Consider the following 22902-nt stretch of genomic DNA (forward strand, 5'->3'; position numbering starts at 1 on the left):
TATATTTTATCTTTTTTGATGAGAGCCGTACTCCAGTGATGGTTTTCTTCCTCGATCGAAACAAATTATAATCAGGTGAGACAAATCGCTGTTGTTTAAATAATTTTAACCGATCTTGCAATATGAGGCCGAGTGTTGTCTTGATGAAAGCTTTAAGCCTCGTTCTTACTCGCAAATTCCGTAGGGTTTTCAGGTAGTGTTTCCCATTAATGGTTTTAACCAGTTTTAGAAGCTCACAATACAGCACAGAGCTTTACATTGGAGTGTTGGATAATGGGCTTTGCCGTTGATTCGACTATTCAGGTTTCACATATGGTTTTATGAACTTCAGGTTGTCGCATAGATCCATTTACCGATGTCACCGGTATCATTCCGACACAAACACAACTTATTTTTGTAGCGTTCAAGCAGCATATCTGAAATGAATGATCGTGTTTCAATGTCTCTGGGTTTCAATTTATGGTGTATGGGGCAAAACTTCCTTTTTGAGTATAGCCAACTGTTTTTAAACGTTTTGAACAGAATCTTCTTCGAGTAATGTTTCTAGGCAGATACAATGACTTTCGCCTGAGGTTTTCTTCATAATAAATGAATGAAGAGAAACTCCCCGCAAAAATACTGATTCAGACACAAAATTCGACATCGCTTCAAATGAATGAAATGAAACTGAAGTAGATGTAGAAGTACAGTGCTTTTCCCATGTTCGGAATATTGTAACAATGGTATGGTAATCAAGTTACGTCATATCTTTGCAGATAGCATGAATATACAAGTAGTTAAAGATCTAATAGTTTAAAATTTTGGAAAATAATTTAAATCCCTATCACTTCTTCTCATTTTTTGACCCCACAACCGTGGGTGGGTCTGGGACGAGAACACAAAACTTCGCCCGTTGTCACTATCCTTTGCGAGGTGACGCTAATTGTACATCCCAAATGCAGACAGGTCTTTATGCTCTTAGTCCTTCCATTGGAAGCGTGGACACACTTACTTCTTTCGTCCACCGATGGGTCTCGAATCGAAGTAGCTTTTTCACTGGAGCATCATCTTCCATTCGAACGACATTGCGAAATCAGCGTATTCGTTGGATTTTTATGCACTTAGCTATATACTATACATGTTGCTGTTGAGCTCATACGGTTTCCAACTTTTTCTATATTCATCGCTTACGCGGATGGAATCGGATAACAGTTATTTCGAATGCTCCAAGTACTTTCTCATCTTGGTTCGTCTTCGTCCATGTTTCTGCGCGGTATAACAGGACGGGAATAATGACAGACTTATAGTACCTAATTTTTGTTCGTTGAGAGATGGTTACGCTTCTCAAGTACCTATCGATCCTGTAGTAGCACCTGTTGGCAAGAGCTTATAGTAGAGTTTGATTTACAGGTTTAGATTATTGGTCGAATTTATGCTGGTTCCCAGATATACAAAGAGTTCCCAAGAAGAGAGAATCTTTGTGCGTGGTCTCAGTTAAAATGCCCTCGTTCGCCGTAAGGTCCTTCATTTCTTTTTCTAGGCTGGTAAAGGCTGCGCTGATAGCCCTGTTGTCAAGGCCTACGATGATCATCTTTATTCACCAGTAGCATTGTACTTTTAGAGCAGGAAGTGCCACTGCGGTTCAGATTAGCGGCACGTATGACTTTTTCCAACATTATATTGAAGAAGTCTCACGAGCGGGAATAAACCTGTCTATAACAACGTCTGGTATCGAACGACTCGGAGAGGTTCTTTTGGATTTAGACGGAGCTGATGATTGGGCTCAAGGTCATTTGGTATGAGTTTCATAAGAATAACAAATTTAGGCATGGTGTCGAATAGATAGCTTCTTTATCCCGTGTTACAAGGGTTTTAAGTAAAAAATAGCTCTAATTTACAACTCCAACTGTTAAATAAATATCCACATTTATGGACCTTGTCTGTAATTAAAATTTCATTAATAAATACCTCAGCCACAAATTGAAAAAGTAATAAATTTTGGGTTGCCATTCAGTGGCGCGACGGTAAAAGCAAATCAAAAATCAAATTATACCCAAGCCAGTGTGCAGTGGCTGAAATTAATTTCTGCACATTAAAACACATTTCATTGCGCACCCACTTTGCATGGCGAGCTTTGCCTTTGCACTATTGCAAAGAGCCCAGCGATGAGCAATAAAGTATCTGCTGTGTTGAGGCCCCAAAGTGCTACTGCAAATTTACGTCGGACCGAAATTGCATGTGCCGATGTAAAGTGCCAACGAAATAGTTGTTGTTTTTATCTGCGCGGCACGCGTGGTCATCATTAACAGTTGCAATTTATTTGCAGGGATTTACATGCATTGACAGTGCATCAACGCGACCGCTGTGCGCGTTGGGCGTGTAGACGGTCATCGATGATTATGGCGGAGTCACGTGTGAGCTAACATGAACGAGGGGCCGCATGTTTTTCATTATTATTTTCTAGATTTTTGCTTCACTTGAAATTTCCCATTGACTTGCGTTCTAATTTTAGGCGCTTTCGGCAGTTCGCTGCTCGCAGTTGACGCCACACATAAAAATCGCAGGCTCGCGCAGTTCAGCAATTTTCGCACGATTTGGTTAATTTCGCATTTCGCTCGGCTGCAGCGCCTCATTAGCACCAGCGTTGTTGGCTGCGTGCGGTGCTGGTGTTGGCGGCCGCACGTTTGCTGTCAGCAGCCGAGAGTTGTTGTACATATGCATGCAACATTATGTTCAACAAAGTATGTTGCATAATTTTTAATGGTTAGCGAAAATTTATTTTTCCGGGTTTGCACAAGTGGCGGACCAGCACGTCGTTCAGTGGCATATAGTGGCAATCTAAGCGAATTCTGCGGAGATATTCGCGCTTGTAAATGTTGCGCTGCAATGCATCAAGTGCGTGTCTTATGCCGCATGCCACATGTCTGCACCTTGTCTGCCACATCTAGGTTGAGTTCGGACGATTGATGACGTTTTGTCACATGCCGGTGTTAGCCACTAAAAGCCAACTGAGAATATTAAAATGAAAACGCCAAAATTGCAGCTGAAAAGCGGCGAAATTAGCTACTTTGTATATCTCATTTGCGCTAAAATATACTATTTAATTGTTTTTTTTTTTTCAATAGTTCATCGCCAACATAAATGTATGTATATGTGTTGATTAAGCACACCATTGCTTTAACAAAAGTCACTTCCTTTCAAATGTGCGGTTTATGCGTTATTTTCGTACGCAAAGGGCGCAGATGTTGCACATGTTGCATGCAAAAAATATGTTTCGCCATAAAAATTGAATTCCTGGAGCTAGCTAGGTCTACATATGAAGTTACTGATTTTTTTCCTAGTGTCCGGTACGAAACATATTTTATTTTCTCTTGCATTCTGATGCCACAGTCAATGTTTGCAGCTTTTAAATGGCTTCATTGGACCGTAATTCTTCTGTAATGATCACAGCTTCGCTATGTATGTATATACCGCTCAATAATGACCGAATATTTTTGGTCCGTATTGCATGATATGGACTTGGACAATGTGTGGTTCCAACAAGACGGCGCCACAAGCCACACAGCGAATATCACAATCGATTTATTGAAAACCAAGTTTGGTGAACGTGTTATCTCATGAAATGTCCCAGTCAATTGGCCGCCTCGGTCGTGCGATTTTACGCCGTTAGACTATTTCCTGTGAGGCTACGTCAAATCTATGGTCTATGCCAACGACGATTGATGAACTTCGTACTTCCCCGAAAAAGTGTTTTCAAAGTCTGTTGTCAAATTTCTCACGAACCAAACAACCGTTTTTAATGAAATTTTAAACAAGTCTTCGATATTATTTGAAAGGTCTTTACACTTACTATTACAACTATTTAAAAGCAAAGATATGGAGAAATTTTCACTAATATATGAGTTTTTCGGTAAAAAAACGTCTGTCAAAAATACAATTTTAATTATTTTTGCTTCGTTCAATTCGTCCAATACCTAATACCTTAAAAAAAATGATTGCAACCATTTAAGGAAATGACCTCTCATCTTCTCACAGATGAGCGTCGGTCATATGTATATATTTTGGAGAACACATTACACCCCAAAGCTTTGTATGAAATCATAAGTTAATTTATTAAGTCTTTGTAATTTTCTGATTTATGGTTTCCTAGGAAACTTTGGGCTATGCTCACAAAACATTACCAGACAAGTTTTTCCTGAAGATTCAGTTTGCTTCAAAGCTCTTTCCTCTTTAATTATTGCCGTGCTGACTTTCGGGAATTTCTCTTTCATTTCTCTTCCATTTGACTGATTTGAATGCTTTGGCAAAGGCAGTTCGGCATTATGTAGAATGCGTCTGTTGGCCAAAGACGAGTTTGGATACTAAGTGGTGTGTAGGGACTTGATTGTAATGCCTTTTGTTTGAGTCAGACAAAAATAATAATCACTTACATGATCCTTGGTTCGGTGCAGATCATTGGTATAGCAAATAGGATGTGTCTGTGTTCTTGTTTTGCCTAATCTAATAGAAGTTTCACACACGTTACACAACATTTAGGTGGAAAACAGGATTTAGCTTGATTCCTCACATGAAATTTAAAATAGTCGAAGTAGCACTGTTCGATTATTGACGTGGCACTCCACCCACTTTACAAAAGCTCTTGGGGTCGTTAGAACACTTTTGTGGCGTAATATTTTCATTCTCAAGTGGATATACCGCTCTCAAGATTTTTTCAAATAAAAGCACATTATTAAGTGGATTTATTAAATTTACTGTTAAATGTTTTAGGAGTTTCAGGTTACTACTGCTTGAACAAAATCGTGAAGCAGTATTAATTGTTTAATATTGCACGGAAATATGTTGATAGCGTTGAGTTGGTGATAGTGTCATATGTATATAATGGAATATGCTATTTTTAAATTTTTTTATTATTATTTTTTTTATGGTCCTGCACTCCACTGTACTTTATTCGCGCTCAGCGGTCGTTATTCACATGCATACATACATAGTCACTCAAATAACCGAATATTTTAGTCATTCACCGACAGCTTTCGCTTTAATTACAGCGCCAAATGCGTCTAAAGTGTCAAAAGTGACAGATAAAGTGCCTGCAGCGTTAAGGGTGAAAGCCGGACTCAGAGTTATAATGATTTTGTAGTTGTGTAGAATATATTTAATTAAATTTTTGGTTGTCCTTACAGCAAATGCATGCGTTATAGAGCGGAGGCGTCAGTTGTTGCATATTATATATGAATCAGTGAACACTTGTGCCGGCGCAAGTGATAAAAATTATAAAATATTTTTTTTCTACGGCGTTACATGTACATAGTGGAGTGGTACCTTACTTTAACATACTTTAACAAATTTAATGCGACAAAATGGAAAGTTATCATATTGAAGGTTTGAAAGTTGCTTTAAGGGCAGGACACGCTTCGTCAAACCTTCTAATGAAGCTAAACTTCTATTCTTCTATTAACTTATACATATAATTGAAGTTGAACATCACGGTGACCCGAACTGATACAGCATCGTCTCCGTATACTTCACAAATTTCATTGGTGGCTTGCGTGGCATTATTCCCTTTTTTATACAAAAATTTCAAAATATAGCGAATTTCTTCATTATTTTCACTCACTTTTGAACAGCTGTAACTTTTTTTCAACTCCCCTGAATTAAATTTTTTTTGGTTAAAAGAAGCTTATAATCTCACTTTTCCAACACTTATGGTATGACACAATGTGATTGGTAGCACTGGAGATATACGGCTTCAACGACATCTATTGACAAAATACGAAAAGACTTTTTCGACTAACCAATATTTCCCTGCAAGTCACTTTCTCACAGCTTTATTCTGTCATTTACTTTCCAACTAAACTTCCAATAAATATCTTTCACTTATTGCATATTAATCAACTAATACATATAATCCTATAATACAATCGCAAGCCGATTTAATAGCATTTATTTGAATTTGATCAGCACGGCTTCCCACGAAATCCCTTTCACAACCCACTCACTCACTCACGTCAATCAGCGAATCAATCCAGTTGCTAGGTTAGCTCCCGCAATCCTTGCCAACCAGCAGCCTGACACACTTTTTCCACACTCACACACACACACACATGCAATTTAATATGCCGTGCTTACATAAGCTTAGCAGTGGAAGTGCGCCAGCCAATTTTCCTTCCTTTCGCGCTTCTAAATGGAGCCATTACTGCAGTGCATCGTCGGGCTGACGCTGGCTTTGCGATGACATAATCTGACTCAATAATCATACCTACCACACGCACACACATACAAACACGCGGTATGTTACCTACTTAGAGTCGCCATGCCAGAAGTTTGTTGAGCTTAAAAAAAAAACGTTATTATAAGCACGCTTATGTGTGTGTGTACATGTGTGCCCCACAGATGTATAGTGAGAGTTATTGCCTTAACTTTTCAACTTGTTCCCACAGAATTTTTATTACCCTCATACACAAACGCGTATGTAGTAGTATGTACATACATACATATATATCTATAAGTATCTGCATATACTCTCATATGTTAGTAATGCACCAGAAACAATAACAACACTGTTGTGCCCCATGTTGCATGTTGCAAGCAAGAATTCTGTCAATCACTTATCTTACCGGTAAGGTAATCCAATTGACGTGGGAATTTCGTAGGGAAATTATTTGCTACCCCACCGAACAACGAACATGTTGCAGCTGTTAAGCAACAAAATAACAGAATGTAAAGTAACAGCTAAACTAATAACAGCGTTGTCATCTAAATGGCATATAGAGGCAATATTAAAAAATACTGTTGTTGCTTTAATAATAAATATTTATTTATTTCATTTTTGCGTAATTTCGCTATTGCTGGCGTGATCGAACACCGCACGTGTTTCCCTGCATGTCAATTTATATAAAACTCGAACAACGTCAACGCGTAGTTAATGAGCCATGCAAATTTCATAACACAGATTGTTCCAGCCACTACAACGATTTTAAATTTCTTACATTAATGTATTTTGATTTTATTTTACATACATATTATATTATAGATACATACTACATATGTGTATACAGCCGCGGACACATAAATAGCACACTTGGTCTTCATATAAAGGATCTTTAATATTTGAGTAAAACTTAATAAAATGATACTTCCAGCATCGTGATTTAAAAGCTTTTTTTGGTATACCCAGAACTATTTTGTGAGTATAAGAGCTATATTTTCCAGCACGAAATGTATTTCCCACTTTTACAAAATATGGAGAACAATAAGTTAGTTGTAATATTAGCTTCGCATTTGTGCTATTTATATATCCATAGCAGTACTTACATATGTATGTGTATTCACGACGACCATGACCTCAGCTCCCTTTCACTTAGCTTCACATGCTGATTGACGCTGTTTGACTCATAGATCTACATTAATATCTACATATGTATATACATACACACATACAATTGTATGTACATGCTTAGCTTTCTTTAACAAATTGGCTAATACAAAGTCTTTGGCAGCTAGCTGACCCATTTCATGCGGCTTTACGGCAAGTACGTAAAAGTAAAGCACCTGACTGCTCGAAATATAAGTGACTCGTGGAACATACATACTGTATGTGTATGAAGTATATGTAAATATGTGTATATATTAATATATTTCTCCAACAAACGTTAAAGTGCCTATATATGTATGTACATATATGCATGTACCTATGAATATGTACATACAGACATTCATGTATTAAAAGCATGCTAATTTACAACCAACTAATTTACAAACAGCCAACCTCTATTCATGCATAACTTAGCCAACAACAAATGTATCAAATTACCTGCGTTTATAAGCAACAACATTAAATCAAGTGTTTCGCGTAATCAACGCTGACGTGCGGCATTAAAAATATACTTTTACGTGTTGGAATATTTATTATGAATTTTTTCTCCGTCACTTAGCAAGTGCAGTGTGTTTGTTATCTGCGCAGGGGAGCGCAAAATTGTTGTTTTCAAATTTAGCCAATTGCCAAATGTTCACTTAGTAAACGCTAACAGCGTTAAAAAGCAGAAAATGTTAATATAGTGAACGCTAACAGTGTTGAAATTAACCGAAATGTTAAATTAGTAAGCGCTAACAGCGTTAATAAACATAGGCTGTTAATATAGTGAACGCTAAAAGCGCTAAAATTCGCTTTAATTTATTAAAAGCGCTGTGCTAGCAGCATTAACAGACAATGTTGACAAATCTGACAGCGAATGTTAATGTAAATGCATTAGCAGCTTCTCTAATAGCATTTTAACAGCAAATTTACCAGCGAACGTTAATGTTATTGCATTAACAGCTTGATTAATGGAATGGTAACAGCACACTGTTCGTTTGTAACATTTTGTTTACTTTTGCATTAACAGTCGTCGGTTGTGCTGCAACAGAAACTGGTTTGCATGTGTGGCTCGTCGATTACCGGTCGGGTGCTTGCTTATTCACATGTTATTGCTTTTGCCGGTTATACGCTGCTGTTGAAGCGAAATATCCCTTAGTTTTGGTTTGACTTCGTATTTGAGTGGTTCGTTGTTCGTTCAATGCGCGCATTAATCGTATGAACGAAAATAAACGCGCATTTAACGCGTAGTGGAAAGTGTATACAAACAATAATGAAAAATTATGTGTGTAGACCTTTTAAAAAATAATTTCATTGAAATAAATTTTTAAAATTTGCTATGTGTTTGTGTGACGGCGAAAATATTTCGCAAATGGATGAAAATTTGAAAAATTGTGAAACAGTGAAAAGATATTTGTGTTTGTTTAATTAAAAAATACTTAATTTGTTAAAGATAATCATAGCAAGCGTAAAAACTACGAATGGATCGGAAGTTACTTCCAAACGAATCCGCATAATCCGGATTTCATCACTACAGCGCTGCTTATATCACACAAAGCGACAGATTGGATTTAAAATTCGCAAAAAAAAGCAGAAAACCACAAAATAAATTTATGCAAAAATGTTTATTATACAACTCACCACAATTAGCAGGTGACTAAAGTGCTGCAAAAGCCACCGCGAAGCAAAAAAATCAAGTGTTACGAAGAATAAGACGTCTTAGTCACAAATTAATAAATATTTACAAATGCAAATTATTTTGCGACACTGAATGAATTCGAAACAAAAAATAATAAAAAATCATAATTAACAACATGCTTACCAAACTTGAAAGTGCAAAGAAATCACAGACACACCACAAACGTTGGAGTAGCGACCAAAAGTGTTGACACATTTTAATGCAAAAAGTGTGACGAAGAAAAGTAGGACACATTTTTTGAAGTGGTGAAATAAGGTTTTAGTGAATAGTGAAAAGTGTGCAAAAACTAAAATCGTTTTGTGATTATACATACGCTCGGTTTAAATTGGCGAACCACCCTAATAAATTAACTACTTCTCTTCAAATTCATGCAACATGTTAGCTGTCAAGAATTTCTTTTTACCCGAACGCACGGCGGCAGCTAAGCCGCCCGAAACGCCACAGCGTTTTTCACGCATGCCTGAAGCATTTCTACGTTCCATACGACGGCGTTCGCTGCGTGTAAAGCGCGCCAAAAGCTTGGTGGTGCCCGATCGCGAGAAGCGGAAATCAGGTGAGGTAGCGTGTTGTCTTGGAGTGTGAGAATTATGGGGAGATGGAGAATAATTAACATAAATAGTTATTTATAATATGGGGTTGAATACAAAGATCATTAAATATAAATAAGATTTAATATGGAGCTGTATACAAAGATCGTTAAATGCAAATAACTTTTTTTTTTTGATTAATGAAGTGAGAAGTAAATACGGCGTCTTTTTTTCTGGCTTAAAGCTCTCATGAAAGCTTTCATTAAATGTACTGAACTGAAAGGTCATTACTAGATGTAAGCTCTCTCACTAGATGAAAGCTCTCCCGAAAGCATATTACTAGTTGAAAGCTTACACGAAAGCTTATCAGCAGGTGAAAGATCTTACTTAAGCTTTCAAAATCAAGCTTATGTCTAAGTGAAAGCTTTCACGTACGTTTTCATTCAAACATAAATATTTCACAATGATTTAGTTAATTACAAATCTTTCAATAGCAAAGAAATATAAATATTATATTTTAAACTGCATATATTTTTACCACCACCATAAATTCACAAAAAAGTCGCAGCAAGTCAATAACTTTGATTTTTTGGTGTTAAGCTTCAAAGGCCTTCAAAAAGAACATTTCGACTTTGGACATAATTGGCGACTTATGCTGTCTTTGCTCAGTTATTACCTCGCAAACAAGTGTTTTAGGCCGCAAGCACGTCGCTACTGTTTAGACAATAATCGCTTGAGAGCTCAACAACAACAACAAACGCAACGCAAGGTAGTTGTTAGTTGACAATGCACAACTTTTAGCACTTCGGTGTTAACTGCTGAGCAATTAAACAGTCGCATGCGCTAAGCACTTGACGGCGGACGTCGGCTGCCGGTTTGATTTGAAATGAATGAATATGGACGGCGGCGTGTCGGCGCTGACCGGCTAAGTGGCTGCGACTGTACAGTGATTTGTTTTATAATTTCTTTTGCAGTTTGATCTTGTTAACTCATTTAATTAGCCACCAACTTTGGCTCTGTTTAATTTCAATTTTAAGGGGTCTAGAGGGTTTTCTTTATTTTTGTTTTCGCTTTTTCGATTACGAAACACTTGACCCGTTTTTCATTTCACTGGTGGCATGCAACCTAATACTTTCATATAAAATTGTTGTTATTGGCTGTCTAATTGCTGTTTTTGCTATTTATATAAATTTTGTTTTAATGACTGCGGGTTGGTTTCATCAGCAAAAGCTGCGGAAATGTAATGGACTCCGAAATAAATTTCAGTAGCGATTTTCCGCTGCGCTGTGGTTTCAGCATGCCACTGCGGTGTATTGGTGGGGAAAAATTTGGTTGGCGGCAAACATCGATTTTACTTGTAATTCAATTGAAAACATGCCGTCGTGCTTGTTGTTGTTATTGCAGTTGGAAATGCTGTTTAAAGTTGGTAGTGGTATCTGTTTGCTAAGCGTTGCCACCGTTGTCTTGCTGGCGGTTATTCATTGCCACATTTACTGCTTTGTTGCTACTGTTACGGCAGTTGCTGCTACTCTTTATACCCTGAACACGGATTGCCATCAAGTTTGTAACACCTAGAAGGAAATGTCGGACACCTATAAAACATAGATGTGAGGATTCAGCATATCGAGTCGTATATCTGTATGTACGTGAACTAGTTCCACAGTTTTCGAGATACGTATCTGAAATTTTGCACATATCCATTATATCCCAACAAGCTGGTTAATTATCGGAATAACCGATATCGGCCAACTACAGCCTAAACATAGCTGTCATACAAATTTGTAAATCAAGTTTTTGTATGAAAAAGTTTTTTATCTAGCAAGATATCTACATGAAATTTGGCACATAATTTTTCTAAAAGCAAGGTTACAATCTCTGAGTAAATGGTTCAGAGCGGACCACTATGGCATATAGCTGACATACAAACTGTTCGTTCAAAATCAAGTGCTTGTATGGAAAATTTTTTTATTTGTGCAGGGTATTGTAGCTGTGTTGCGACCGAAGTTAATGTTTTCTCTTGTTTTTCTTTCAATTATTCATTGCCACATTTACTGCTTTGTTGCTACTGTTACGCTGAATGCTGTTTATTTTTTGTTTTTGTTTGCCTCTTATTTGATTTTACTAAGCTCATTTCAAATACAGGTTTGCCAAGCTATTGAAATTCAAGCTTGTTCGGAAGTTTAATAGGCGGAAACTATTTTACCTGCTTTTTCCACAATTTTTCTCTTTCATTATATAAAAAATTTCGCGAGCTCTTTCCTTGTTAATTTTATCCTAGTTACTCTTATCAATAATCTATGAAATATTGCGCAATAAAAATGCCTAAGTTATTAGCGCTATTCATTGCTAATTGCCTCGTCCTGGCTAATCGTGCTTATATAACACACTTCACAGTTAATTCGCTTAGCTTGTGAAACCGTTAATTGCCACCTTCCTTTTTAATTCTATTAAAATTTTTCTCAACGCTGAAATGTGCGCTAAAATTGCAATTGACATCGATTAAGAAATGCAAACTGCGATAAACAGCTGCAATAACAACAACAGCAAAAACATCACACTTTGGGTAAATCATGTCAAGCGGCGCGCAGCTAACGAGGAATAGACAACAGTGAAAAGTGTCGTACAAGCAACTGACATTATAAATAAAATGTAAATACATGTGTATATGTGTATGTGTGTGTGTGCGTAAAGTGTCAGCGATGGTTTCTGACAGCGATGCATGCAGTGACGGACAGGCAGTCAGTTGCTGCAGCAGTGACAGTTGTCAGCAACATTTTTGCTAAATTAATAAAAAAGAACACACACTTATTTACTGGTTTGTATATATGTATGTACATATATATGTACGTGTGTGGGTGTGTGGTCATTGTACAAGTGTGAGTGCATAGAAAAAAAGTAAAATCAGTTTAAGTGTTGGGAATTCGCGCACATCTTCCGCCTTCGTACGCCACTTCAACCCACATGTCACACACATACACACTTACACACTCACACATTATAAATTGTAACTATTTGGAACTTTATGTTTGCAAATGTGACAATTGTATGTTGTTGTTGTTATTGCTGCTGCTCCGCGAGTGACGTGGAATTTATGTATTTAGTGACTGTAATGTGTTGGAATTTATGATGGGTATTCCGTGTATTTGAAAAATGGGTCGAATAAATGCGCTAGACTGACTGACAATATTTGTCTAAGCATTAGTAAGCGCAACCAATATGCTCGCACGTTCTGCAGCATTTAATGCTAAACGCTCTTCATTGCTCATGCATACAGAGTTGCTTCGCATATTTGGTTAACCATTGGATTTGGCTGCGATGGGAAAGAATAGGTCTTAATTTTGGTATGCAACACGGGAAGCAGGCAACCTATTTCCTGAATACATACTAATTTGCGAAAAGAGTACATACATACATACATATGTATGTATATCAAGATATATTTAAAATCTAGTGATTTTGTGTAAAATGAGTTTCGACTACTGTACATTTATTGAAATATAGTATACTATAAAATATAGTGCATCAAATAAAGGACTAACTTCAAATTTCCATTTCTTTATTTAAACTAATAATATATCATCACCTAAAATGAAAAATAACGTAACATAATTTCATAAGTTTACAAGTGAAAGAAAAGCGACACAAGAGAAACCCCTCATATTGAAACAACATGTGAGTTTTGGTTATAAAATGTGTATATATTGGTTATTATATCTTACAGCCATTTTCGATTTTTAGTTTTGACCATAGATTGTTTTATATTTTAAGTGACGATATATTGGTTGAAACATACTCCCTTATGAAATGAGGAAAATTTCTTCACAAAGGCTTGACCGATCGACCTGAAATTTTGTAATTATATAGTGTAGTATATGAAAGAGTTTTCCATATAAGGACTTGATTTTGATCTACACTTTATATGGCAGCCAAATGCTAATGTGGCCCGATCTGAACAATTTCTTCAGAGATTGCACCATTGTCTTAGGCTATAATCTATGTAGAATTTCGTGAAGATAGCTCAACAAATAAACAAGCTTTCCATACAAGAACTTGATTCCGATCGTTAAGTTTGTGTGGCAGTTATATGCCATAGTGATCCGTTATCGGTGATTCTGACAAATTAGAAGCTTCTTAGAGACAAAACGACGTGTACCGAATTTCAGTTCGACATCTCATAAACTAAGGACTAGTTCTCGTACGTCAAACAATATTGAAAAATACAACAATCTACTTAAGTATACTTCCAGTTATTGAAAACTTAAAAAAAACTCTGTGAAAAAACTCGAAAAGAAACTAAAATTGCAAATTTATTTTTTCGCAAAAACTTACAATTATTTAAATACTATACAAACAAATGAGCAATAAACCAGACAGAAATTAAAAATTACGTAAAAAATTATTATAAAAAAAAATAATAATTGGTTTCGTTAGCAAACTAAAGTTTTATTGAAGCACAAAATTTAAATACATTAAATACATATGGAGTATAGTATGTATGTCAAACTCACAAAAGAGCCATCTCCAAAGAGTTGGTTGGCAAATCGCAATTATTTCTTCCAACACTTCGGTCATTTGTCGTCATTTAACGAACTATTGTGGTTGTCGTTAACCATTAATATTTTTCGGCATTGCCAAGCAAAAACTGATGGCAAAACTGAAATGTCATAACAGAGCTGGCTTTAAGGCCATTTCATGAATAGCTTTACAGCATTTGACGGGCAGCGCACGTGGAGGCAGCTTGAAAGAGGTTGAACTGCAATAATAGCACATTTCAACACTTTGGTTTTCGGTAGAAGTTGCGGCAACACAGCGCGCACCATTATTAAAATCATTATTATGAATATGAGCACTCCGATATGTGCGATGATGGCGAATGAAAGACGATGCTTTGCTGTGAGGGGCTGACCCGCTAAATCAATAATGCGGAAACGCGCCAATGCAGTTGCTGTCGTCGAGCGTTTGATGCCGAAAAGGCGGCGAGCTCTTATAGGTATATATATAATACATATATATACTTATGGGTACATATATAATAAATATGCCTGATTATATGCATTAGTTATGTATGTGTTATACTTAAGTACAATAGTTTGTGGAAACTAAAATGGCTTATTGAGTTATGTCGTTATGAAGCCAAACAATAGTGACCAAGCGCATAATGCAATAACAGCGCGTTATTTTTTTACAAGCAGATTACATTGTATGGTCATATGCAAGACTGGACCGCACTGCTCATTGTGACATGAACTGCAATTTTCGCATGACAACAAGACCAAGTAACAACAAAGCACTGCAGCGCAATGCATTATGGTTATTTTCAAGTATTAGTTAGTATTAGTTAAAATTTTTATTTTAGTTAGTTTGCCAGTTTGAAAGTTGCCGGAACTTTTACTTTTCAACTGCCCAAATAACCAAATGAAATTACTGTTATTACGAGCACTGCATTTTCACACATTAATGACGCCAATTTTTTTCAATTAAATTACACGGTAACACAACAACAACAAAGTAATTTTTATGTTGAGTGCGAGCGCAATGTGGACTCAAACGAGTATTATTATGAGAAAAACAAAAACAAAAAAAAAATAAAAATAAAAGATTAGCTAAGCTGAGAAAACAGAGATGTGTGGTGATTTATGAAATTGTGTAGCGAATAATAATAATACTTAATTACATGTCTGCGTTGAAATGCGATAATACTTTCTTACACACGAATATGCTTTTTAAGTCAGCATTATTATGTGTTTTTTATTGTTGTTATGAGTTTGTTAGTTAACAAGGTTTTTTCGAAATATTCCGAAGGTGGTTTGAGGCATTACATTTTTTTCATTTAATTAAAAAATTAATTAAATAATACTAAGTTAAAGGGACATGTACTTTATAATATTAAGTTTCACCACACTTTTTCTTATTAATGTACTTAAGTGGTTATATCCACTTGCAAGGTATAAAATACAGGTTTTTCAACGATTTTTTTAAGAAGCATTTTATATAATGAGTAAAAAAATAATATATACATATTTACATAATTTAATCTAATGTAATAATCGGTGATTCAGTTCAAAAAATTTTGGTTCACCTTGCGCTCGTAGACAAGCTCCTGGAGGTGCTTCTAAAAGTGATGTCTAACAGTGAGACAGATTTTAGGCTTGAATTATCTCAGGTCCAATAATGAAAAAAAATCATATTTTTGGAATAGATGAATGCAGTTAATGATCGAAGAGGTGGTCAAAAATTTATTTTTGACAAAATGGGGATTTCCCAAAAAAGTTGTTTTTGGCAAAAAAAAATTTACACTGAGCGTGGCTTAAAATAGTGATATTCTTAATTGGCAAGTTGTCTTCACGAAATTTTTCATAGTTTATAATCCAAGGCAAGGCTAGAATCTGCGAGCAAATTCTTCAGATCGGACCACTATAGCAAATAGCTGTCATGCAAACTGATCGATCAGAAACAATATAAAGATATTTGTATGCCCTTTTATCTTATAAGAAATGTAACTGTGAAGGGTATTATAGCTTCGATGATGCAGCCGAAGTTAACGATTTCGCTTGTTTTCAATAAATTTTGAAACTTAAAAGAAGTGCATCTTATATAAATCGTTCATATTGAGCATTTAGCGCGTGCTACAAGTTCTAACATTGTTGTTAGTAAATTTATTTATATAATTATTCTATTACTCTTCCTACCTCGTTAGCTGTGCAATTAACGTCACAGTAAAATTCACTTTTAATTGTCTTTCAAGTTAGTTTACTGTCCGCTTGAACTCGCAGCATTGCCTCTCAATGCAAAGTGAGTTAATGCAGTCATCGAATGCCTTATCTGCATTATACATAGTATGTACGTATGTATGTATTTAAGTATTTCACACTAATAGGTTATCGCTTTGTCACTTACAGAACGCCGAGTGCACTTTTTATAAAAAATTCTAGTTTGAGAAATTTTTTATTATTTTATTATTATTTTTAATTAATTTTAATTATTTTAATTGTCAAATGACTTCATTATGCTAATTGACTAGATTAAAGAATATGCATATACATATGTATGTATAGCAAAATACTTCATTTCGACTGATTGCACTTAATATTTACCATGTGATGATTATATTTTTTCTTCATTAATATATAACCGCATTACAGCTTTATTTATTTAGCACTTTATATCAAATATGCTTCATTTTCTATACTACAACTTAAATCCCTGACTGTCGGTTTAAGAAAAAAGTCCACTCACCTTGATTTTTCTACCAGCCGGACGGGCATTCAACCGCTCATAAATCAACGGCCATAAGCCGCCTCTATAATCTGCACAATCAACGAGTCGCATAAGCGGCATTTTTTCGCATATAATTTATTGTTATTTTTGTAATTTTGCAAAACAAAAACACGACTTTCTTATCTGCAACATCAACGCTTATCTAACGGCATTTTGCTGAGCACTAGTATTTAGATAACATTTATTTACGCCAATGACTTTTCTTTGTCGTGTTCGTTTGCCGAGCGGCAGAGAAGGCAGCACATAAGGTCAAGAAGGAAGCGGAGGGTATAGCGGCTTTTAGTTTGTTTACTGTTTATTGTTGGCACCGACCACTATCTATCCAGCGCTTTATCAAAATCTATATGCAAACGTTGGCGAAACTATAAAAATAGCAAGTTCTTTTTTTTATTTTGGAAATATTTTGCTTTGAGATTTATCATGCTTGTTTCATACAAAATATGCAAATCGCATATCGAAGGAAAAACGATATATGGAAACCAATCACATTGAAACAAAATTTGAGTTTTGGTTATAAAATGGTTATATATTGGTTACGTATTGGTTATATATTGGTTATATCTGAGAGCGGAAGCCAAAAATTTAATGCTACGAGTACATACATATATGTAATATGATGTAGTGAATCGTAAGTAGTAAAAAAATTAATTTCGATATTTTTGACGATAAATTGTTTTGCATTTTAGGTGATGATATGTATGTACATATTTTACAAAATTCGTTTCTAAAACTAATATTTCAGTTTCTGAAGCTTTAGAAAGGTCTGTTTTGAGAACCATTCACAATTGCGAAATATTTGTTAATTAATTTTATTGCGTTTCTCATATATTTTTACTCATTGTTTGCACATTCCATTTGTCTCATTGCCTTTAGATAACGCTTTGTTGTCTCAGCACCGCTTATGTACTCGCGCATTTGTGTACACAAAGCCTTTATTCATAAAATGCGAAATTATTTATTAATACCTGTTTCGCTGCTAATTTGCACAATTCAGTTAAATTTCAACCGGTCGCTCAAATTCTTTTTAAAAATGTAAAATTTTCGTCAAATGACATCATTGCCGCATTTATATGCCAAAACAATTAGCGGAATTGAGTGTCAAGTTTAGAAAAAGGCTTTTGTGAATACATTTCTAAAATGTGCCTCGATAATTTGAGGCAAACGTTGAGTGACACAAGTGAGACAAATTGCGAATCAAGTGTAGCAAATGAAAAGACATGCTGAATAATTAAAAATTATTATAAATTTATTTCGTTTTAAGATTGTTTTTGTAGTTCAGTGGGTCGCATGAATAAGTTTTTACACTGAGTTTTTTATAGCAACAATTTTCTTACTTTCGATATTGTTATAGTGAGGGTACTTGGGTTTCACGGCTTCCAAAAATCGAATTTTTACTATCTTATAACATTTCTAGAATACTGTTTTTAATTCTGAAGTTGATCCGAGTTATAGTTTTGGGAATACAGACTGAGCTTTGAGTATTTTCCTTTCAAAATTGCGCAAAATATTTTTTAATTATCTTTGGGATAATAAAAATTTTAATAAAATATTTAATTTTGTATATGAAAAAAAATATATATGAAAATATATCGTTCTTGCTCGAGGCAACCTATGTAATATGGGGAAGGTTTTTCGGATTTCTTAAATTCACATGTTGATATAATCCCTCAAAAGAGTGCTTACCAGATATTTACGGAGCCGTAAGAGTATATCTTCTTCTTCTTTAGTGAGGTAGATACCGTTTATGCGATTATAGCCGAACGTACAAGTTTATAGCAGATTTAATTACTCCTTTTAATGAGTGTAATTTTTAAAAATACAAAAATATGTTTTGCTCATTAGAAGCAGAAAACTCGAATGTCTATTTACTTAACACTTGTAGCCACACACGAGCGTGTTAGATAACACGAGCACGATTTGCGTCGCGGCAATAATTGCCAGCAAATGTTCAAAATCAATTTAAACGTTTTTACACAAATTTCAACAGACTTGTTGATTATTTCAGATGTTCTCACTGCTTGTTGTTGCAATTTGTCATTTTTGAATTTTTATCTGCACTTTTGTTTGTGCGAAAGTAATTACAATTTCCTACCCATGTGTCTGAGGAAGAAAAACAAAGGGAACAGCCAGTCACAGCGCAATATCATAGATGATGAGATCACTCCATTTCGTACACTTGGAAGATTTATAAAAACTTTTTGCAAAATAGCTGCGTCGATTGCCAACGGCAAACGCGCATTTTGTGCATCTGAAACAACAAGCAGATACAAGCGATGATGAGCTATTTGCCCACACACACCCACAAATAATATACGAATAAATGGGTGTGCGTCAAAAAGCTTTATAAGATTATTAATGTTTGGTATAAAATGCTAAATATACGAGAAATATTAACCTATTTTGTGTAAATGCGCAGCGCTGGTTCCAGCTGGTCACGCTTCTAAGTATATACTATACATACATATGGTCACCTGAAATGCAAAACAACGTATCATCAAAAAAATCGAAATTTAATTTATTATATTAGATATATGTAGCATAAAATTTTGGCTTCCTCTGACAGACATAACCAAAATATGACCTATAAATAACCCATATGTAACCAATATCTAACCACTTTATAACCAAAAAAAATTTTTCAATATTAGTGGTTTCTACGAAAAACGATATTTCCTTCGTCTGCAAACTTATGAAAAGTGATGTTACGTTATTTTGCATTTTAGGTGACGATATGTACCTAGAGTCGAACAATTTACGACACGATCATATTTTCTTGATATATGTACATATAGAGATCGCATCGCTCACTGTTGACATACACGATAATTTTGTAAGCAACTGCTTTCCTCCCGGATTCATGCTTTATTTGAAACTTTCTCTTACTTTTCATTACTTCGTTATTAGCTCGCGCTACGCTGCGGAAAACGCCACTCATTCTTCATAAAATTAATGAACTCATCCAAAAACTAGTTGCAAAAATAATGTCTATACATTTTCTTTATAAAAGACATGTCATCATTTTTTTCTATTTCATCTGCAACGTCCGTTATATTGTATTATGTTGTTTAAAGGTGCAAAAAACCAGGGAGCCATGACATGCTGTTTTTTCTTCTTCTTTAGAGATCACTTTCTTACACATGCATTCTTCAAGCGTTCATAATTTCTTTAGTAGCCTTCTTCAACACTTTTAACAACTTAATTTTCACACTGTCATCAATTTGATTTTTCTGCTTTGTTGCATATACAAAAAAATCGCCATGTCATCCACTGTAATATCAATAATAACTGAAATGTTGACCCTGATCGCCACTCAAGTTTCGAGGATCATCAAATATGAAAGCGCGCGTTTCCCTTTCTTTTGAGTGAAATTGCTGTGCAGTGTGAGTATTTACGAGTATTGTAAGTGTGTACTGTTGATCAAAACAAACAGATAATGGTTGTAACATCTTAACCTTCTTGACTTTGCTGTGATTAATTGGTTTTTTTGGAGGGTATATCTTGTGTACTTTTATTGTGCGATAACTGCAGATCTGACTGTAGGTGTAAGTATACAATGATACATTTTTATAAAGTTGAAGTATGATAACAAAGTATAATGTGTGAATTTTCTTAAAGCAATTCTGCGAAGTCTCTTTCGTAGGCAGCTTTTATTCTCAAACTCAAAAATACTGCTACAAAAGTTTTAAAAGTTGACAAGTCGAATAAATAACTCTTAGCTAACCTTATATGGCGAACCTTTGCCTGTAATTTTGTTTGGATGTTGAATTTACGAGCAATTTGTTGGCGCTATATAAGGCAAGACTCCAAAACATTTACATAAATGACATAAAATCGTGAATCAATTTGAGTTAATATATTTTTTATGACTGTGGAATATGTATTAAACTCATAAAAGTAAGCAAACAAATGTAAATCAATAAAATGTGACCGTGAAACGATCATGCGGGCGTTCTTTATTTGAGAATAAATGTATTTTATAATAACTAAAGGTATTCCAGTTTCTTCTTCTTTATAGACGTAGACACCGCTTGCCCGGTTATAGCCGAGGTATTCATGCTTAGAGGCCAGAATTTCGAGAGTTTTTGGCAATTGATATTTTACAATCAATTTTTTTTATCATTTGTTTATTTATATTTTAAGAGTACACGAAATTTATTAAAAAAAAATAATAATAAAAAATTCTTGAGGTATGCGTCTGTGATGTAGGGGGAAAAAAGGTCGTGTCCTCATCACCATGATTTCACCCTTGTGGTCATCTGAAAAATAAAGTAATGATAGATTCTTAATTAGTACGAAAGTACGCTATCTTAAGAAGCTGCAAAACTGAAAAAAAAATATTTTTTTATAAAATTTAAAATGGTCGATTTTTCATAATTTTTTTAAATTTGTAGATTTTTTTTAAATATGTATTACAAATTCCAATTTTTCATTTTTTGTTGCTTAATGTGATAGGGAGATATTTGAGGAATATTCACGTCGAGAAAATTATCTGATTAGAACATCGAAAAAAGTAGTTTCTAGAAAAACGCGTTTAAAGTTTTAAGTAAAGTTTCAGGTAGCGTAACTGAGCACTGATTTAACTAGTTGCAACACTAAAACAGCTATAACTTCCGAAAAAATTGGAATGTTTAAAAATTCTTTTTGGAAGATATTATTAAATATATAAACTATTGAATTATCAAAAAAATATTTTTTTATTTTTTAAAATTTTTAGACCAGAAAAATTTGAATTTTTAAAAATTCTTTTTGGAAGATATGTCTGAATATCTAAACTAACGAATTATAAAAAAAAATATTTTATAATTTTCTCAAATTTCTAGACCAGAATACCCGCTTAAGCTACTTACCATAAGCCGCGTTCACACTTTAAATTAAAATTTTTATATAAAACTCAATTCTATGCGCATACCAAACTTTGAGGATTTATCGGCTTAGACAGAATATTTTCTTGACATCTGTGACCTTTTTCTTATTTCTTTTCCACTAAACCCATTTTGTTCAGCTTTTGCGTGCTCCCCTTAAACATAACTGACATTTATGCAACAATTACGGTAAACTCGTGCGACGCTGAACGCGCAAAAAGTGTAATTTTAAACCGCCACGCCCACTCTATCAAGTCTAACTCACAGCGGCCTACAATAGGCCATTTGAGTGGCGTAACCAGCAATAAGGAACCGCCACTAAACGGTAGCGAAGCAGATTGGCGCCGCTAAAAGTCCAACAGGTTAACACCAGCCGCATGTTTGGCGCACTGGCGATCATGTACAGCAAGCCAATTGCCAAGCCAGAACTGAATGTGTGTCTTGAAAACTGTGAACACTGCAGATTCATGGGCGCTACGCGCGAAAGAGCGATTGCGTCTGCGTTTTGGAAAAGCCAGCTCTGCCAGTTTGTCAGCCATAAAGCATAAATGTTACTGTTGTAGATTAGACGATCTACAACGATCTACATCCAACAGGCTGTCGGACCGCCGCGCGACGTCATGCGGCCACTGACCGGTGATTTATTTCGAGCGCCGCAACGCCTTGCCCAAATGTCGTTGTGAAAAGTCACAACAGAGTTAATTTCTTTACGCGCCGTCTGCGCATTTCAAGTCAAGTAGCAGCGACTGTCGTGCAGCAAACAGTGATTAACTGATCACTGAACTAAAGGAAATTGTGCGCCGTCTGCACACTCGTCACAGCCGGTTCAATTAGCTAAAGAGGCGTACACATTACAAGGAGCAAGCAGAGTTTATTTAAACGGCCTTCAAGGCAGCGACAGGTAGGGGCTTAGCAGCGCTAGGCGCGCGTCGCGTCGCTCAAATCGCGGACGACAGTGAAAGATGCGCGTCGCGATCTGTATAGATCGCTGTCGATCACCGCTAATCGTCCGAGCGTCGGACGTGTGCAACACAAGCAGGTTAGCTATCTAGCTCGGACCCCTTAACAATACGTCGCGTTGCAGCGCTTTTCTTTTGCGACAAATGTGCACTCATTATACTTGTTTGCTTGTGCGCTGGCACGTCTCGCGCCTGCTTTGTTGTTGGCGGCGATTTAAAAATAGTCAATTGCTGTAGAAATTGAAAA

At 35.5% G+C, this 22902-nt stretch overlaps 2 protein-coding genes across 3 annotated transcripts in view; both read left to right on the top strand.

The window, feature by feature from the left end:
* The window catches only part of LOC126753192 (40S ribosomal protein S8), a 390246-nt gene that overhangs the window by 291418 nt on the left and 75926 nt on the right, over positions 1-22902 (top strand). The gene's annotated exons all lie outside the window — the stretch shown is intronic.
* Positions 1-22902, top strand: part of LOC126753180 (centaurin-gamma-1A) — a 297283-nt gene that overhangs the window by 212756 nt on the left and 61625 nt on the right. Inside the window, exon 1 of one of the 2 annotated variants that reach the window (XM_050464413.1) lies at positions 8507-9582. The exons of the other annotated variant lie outside the window; for it this stretch is intronic. Coding sequence (XP_050320370.1) covers positions 9405-9582 — 178 coding nt within the window. The 5' untranslated portion in view covers positions 8507-9404. Of the gene's footprint in view, positions 1-8506; positions 9583-22902 lie in introns of those variants that run through there. 2 annotated transcript variants of the gene reach the window in all.

This window comes from Bactrocera neohumeralis, chromosome 3 (assembly GCF_024586455.1).
Source record: "Bactrocera neohumeralis isolate Rockhampton chromosome 3, APGP_CSIRO_Bneo_wtdbg2-racon-allhic-juicebox.fasta_v2, whole genome shotgun sequence".
NCBI lineage: Eukaryota > Metazoa > Arthropoda > Insecta > Diptera > Tephritidae > Bactrocera > Bactrocera neohumeralis.